The sequence below is a fragment of the Etheostoma spectabile genome, chromosome 13, assembly GCF_008692095.1.
Source record: "Etheostoma spectabile isolate EspeVRDwgs_2016 chromosome 13, UIUC_Espe_1.0, whole genome shotgun sequence".
Taxonomy (NCBI): domain Eukaryota; kingdom Metazoa; phylum Chordata; class Actinopteri; order Perciformes; family Percidae; genus Etheostoma; species Etheostoma spectabile.
This window is the reverse complement of record NC_045745.1, coordinates 8,434,750-8,437,239: the sequence shown is the minus strand read 5'-3', so window position 1 is coordinate 8,437,239 and position 2,490 is coordinate 8,434,750. Positions and strand designations below refer to the sequence as shown.

The 2,490-nt window shown below is 40.0% G+C and overlaps 1 protein-coding gene across 1 annotated transcript in view; it reads left to right on the top strand.

Annotated features, from left to right (window-relative positions):
- grk6 (G protein-coupled receptor kinase 6) overlaps positions 1–2,490 on the top strand; it is a gene marked incomplete at its 3' end in the record, with an annotated part of 106,977 nt that overhangs the window by 65,958 nt on the left and 38,529 nt on the right. The window contains 1 exon segment of the mRNA XM_032534618.1: positions 480–580. Within this exon segment, the coding sequence (XP_032390509.1) occupies positions 480–580 (101 nt within the window).

Below are 2,490 nucleotides of genomic sequence, written 5' to 3'. Positions count from 1 at the left end.
TAGAGGCATGAGTGCAATGAAGAGTTCAAAAAAGTTATTTAAATGTGGAGCATAGTGCAAAGCATACTGGGATAAATAGTATTATGTTATTATATTACAATATGGTATATCCTGATAGGTAATCCATTGATTATAGGTAATCCAACAAGTTAAGCACAATGGCAATGCACCGTAATTTACATTATTGTTAATTAAATATGGCCGAATTGCTACATTATGTCTACAGGTAAAAGTTCCCCCTGTTTTTCCTGATAACGGTCTCTCTCTCTCTCTCGTGTGCTCTGGTTTTTCACCTGCACGAGTCTGAATATTTGTGCATTTATTCACGTCTGAACATGCAGAAATCTGCACAGCGACGAGGATAATTATCTCTCGGCCCCCGTCCTAAACCCAGTTCATCCGGCTTTCCTCTGTGAGTTCCCTTTCCAGGGTTGAGTCACTGTGTTTACCTGGACTTGTTGTGCGTCTTTGCGGTGCAGTCGGAGGAATGCGTGCCCGAGGTGGAGGCGGCCATGATGGCTCAGTGCACCGAGCGGCTGCAGCAGGAGGCCTGCAAAGAGCTCTTCAAGGACTGTACCAAGTAAGATCACAGGGGTTCCATATGGGCTCTTTCATGTTTATTTGGGTCCATTATTTTGTTACAGACAAAGAAATCAGAAGCATTGCTCAGTCTGAGCTGCCATGTCCTTGGTCTTAATTCTGGAAGTTTCTGTGTTTTAATGACAAGGAAAAAGAAAAAGGAACATATTACACATGTTGGGGGATATGAACAATTTTTGGACTAAAATAGACTAATTTAGTGTTTGGCAAACACAAATTAACGTAAAACCAGATTTGCACACCAGTCAAGATTTAATTAAGCCATTAAATCACAAAGTAAAACATTTCACTTTTATTTTTCCAATGGTTAGAGAATTTAATTTCCCCCTGAATGAGATACCACTAGGGATGCCCCTGCTTGGTTGATTAGTGGACTGATCGGTCGTTTTGGTCTTAATCTACTGAGATTTCTAAGATAAGATAAGATAAGATAATTTGTTTATTAGTCCCCAATGGGGAAATTACTGTACCTGACTGCACTCTGTGTACACACTTTTGTTAGTACTCACACACAGGCCTGAAATACACACACATGCTCAGGACCTATCATGCACTATACATGGAGAGATGTCAGAGTGAGTGGGCTGCCAGCTGAACCAGCGCCCTGAGCGGTCGGGGGGGTACGGTGCCTTCTCAGGGCACCTGGCAGTGCCAGGAGGTGAAGTGGCATGCAGTTGATTGGAAATTTTTACTGGAAAATTGGATTGGAAATGTTTTTTTCATGCGAAAAATAATATTTCCAAAACCCCTGAGCACATTTCTGGTCAATCGAAGGATTTGGAGTTGTGCCTTTGCATGAAACTCAGTTTTCACAAATCTGTCGATTAAATTAACTAATTCAAAAATCACATTATTGTTAAGTCAGCTAAGCTAAACCAGACAGAAACTTAACTGCAAACTGACGAAGTCATACCAGTATGTGTGTGAGACTACCACGACAATATTATGGTACGTTATGGTACATTTGGAGAATTTTATGATGATGACGATGTCGCAAACCAAAGCAAGTTTTACTGAATTTAACCACAACGGATCAAATGTGGAAAAATAACCAAATTTGATACTTTTTCCATATATAAAACCATTCCTTCACACAAAGGGTATGATTGATCACGCCAAGCGTTAGCCCTAAACATCCTCACCGTCATCCCTCTCTATTTCTGGGAGGTTTCGTTCTCTAGTATATAAAACACAACAAGATCCTTTGGTGCCGCTACAATCATTCAAAGCACCAGCATCAAACAAGCCGACGCTTGGATTCTGACCTGAATGTCAGCTCTGTCTCTGCTTCGGCTTTTTTGGCAAAGTCTCAGTTCTTTCAAGTCCCGAGTCGCTGTGGTGCTGTCAAGTCGTTGACACATGCTGGTTCTGATTGGTTCAGAGGACTGCATTAGGAGTAAGGAGACAACATGTTTAACGTGCACCTTGGCTGCACAGTCCAAAGGCCTGAAAATACTCTCTCTCCAATAATTTAATTTAGATTAGATTAGATTAGATTCAACTTTATGTCTTACACAGGCCGAAATGCAGTTTGGGTCTGACCAGAAGGTCAACAGCAGCAGGTGCAGGATATACACTGGTTCCGTAAGTGTAGGACATGGCTATGTACTGAATAAATTAGAAAGAATACTATATAACAGAATTTCAGATGGGTTTGTCCCTTTGAAGATAAATATAGTAACAAGTATTGTGAGCAAGATTTACAGCTAGGAATGTAGTGAATATAATATACCGTGGATATTTCTATAGTGCAAATTTTAGAGATATGTGCAAATAACATAAATACTAATGGTTTACAGAGTTTAACGGTGAGTATGTACTATGAATATTATACACAGGCGGCTATTGTTATGGACAGATTTTACAGATAGCTATAAAAGTTTAAATGAT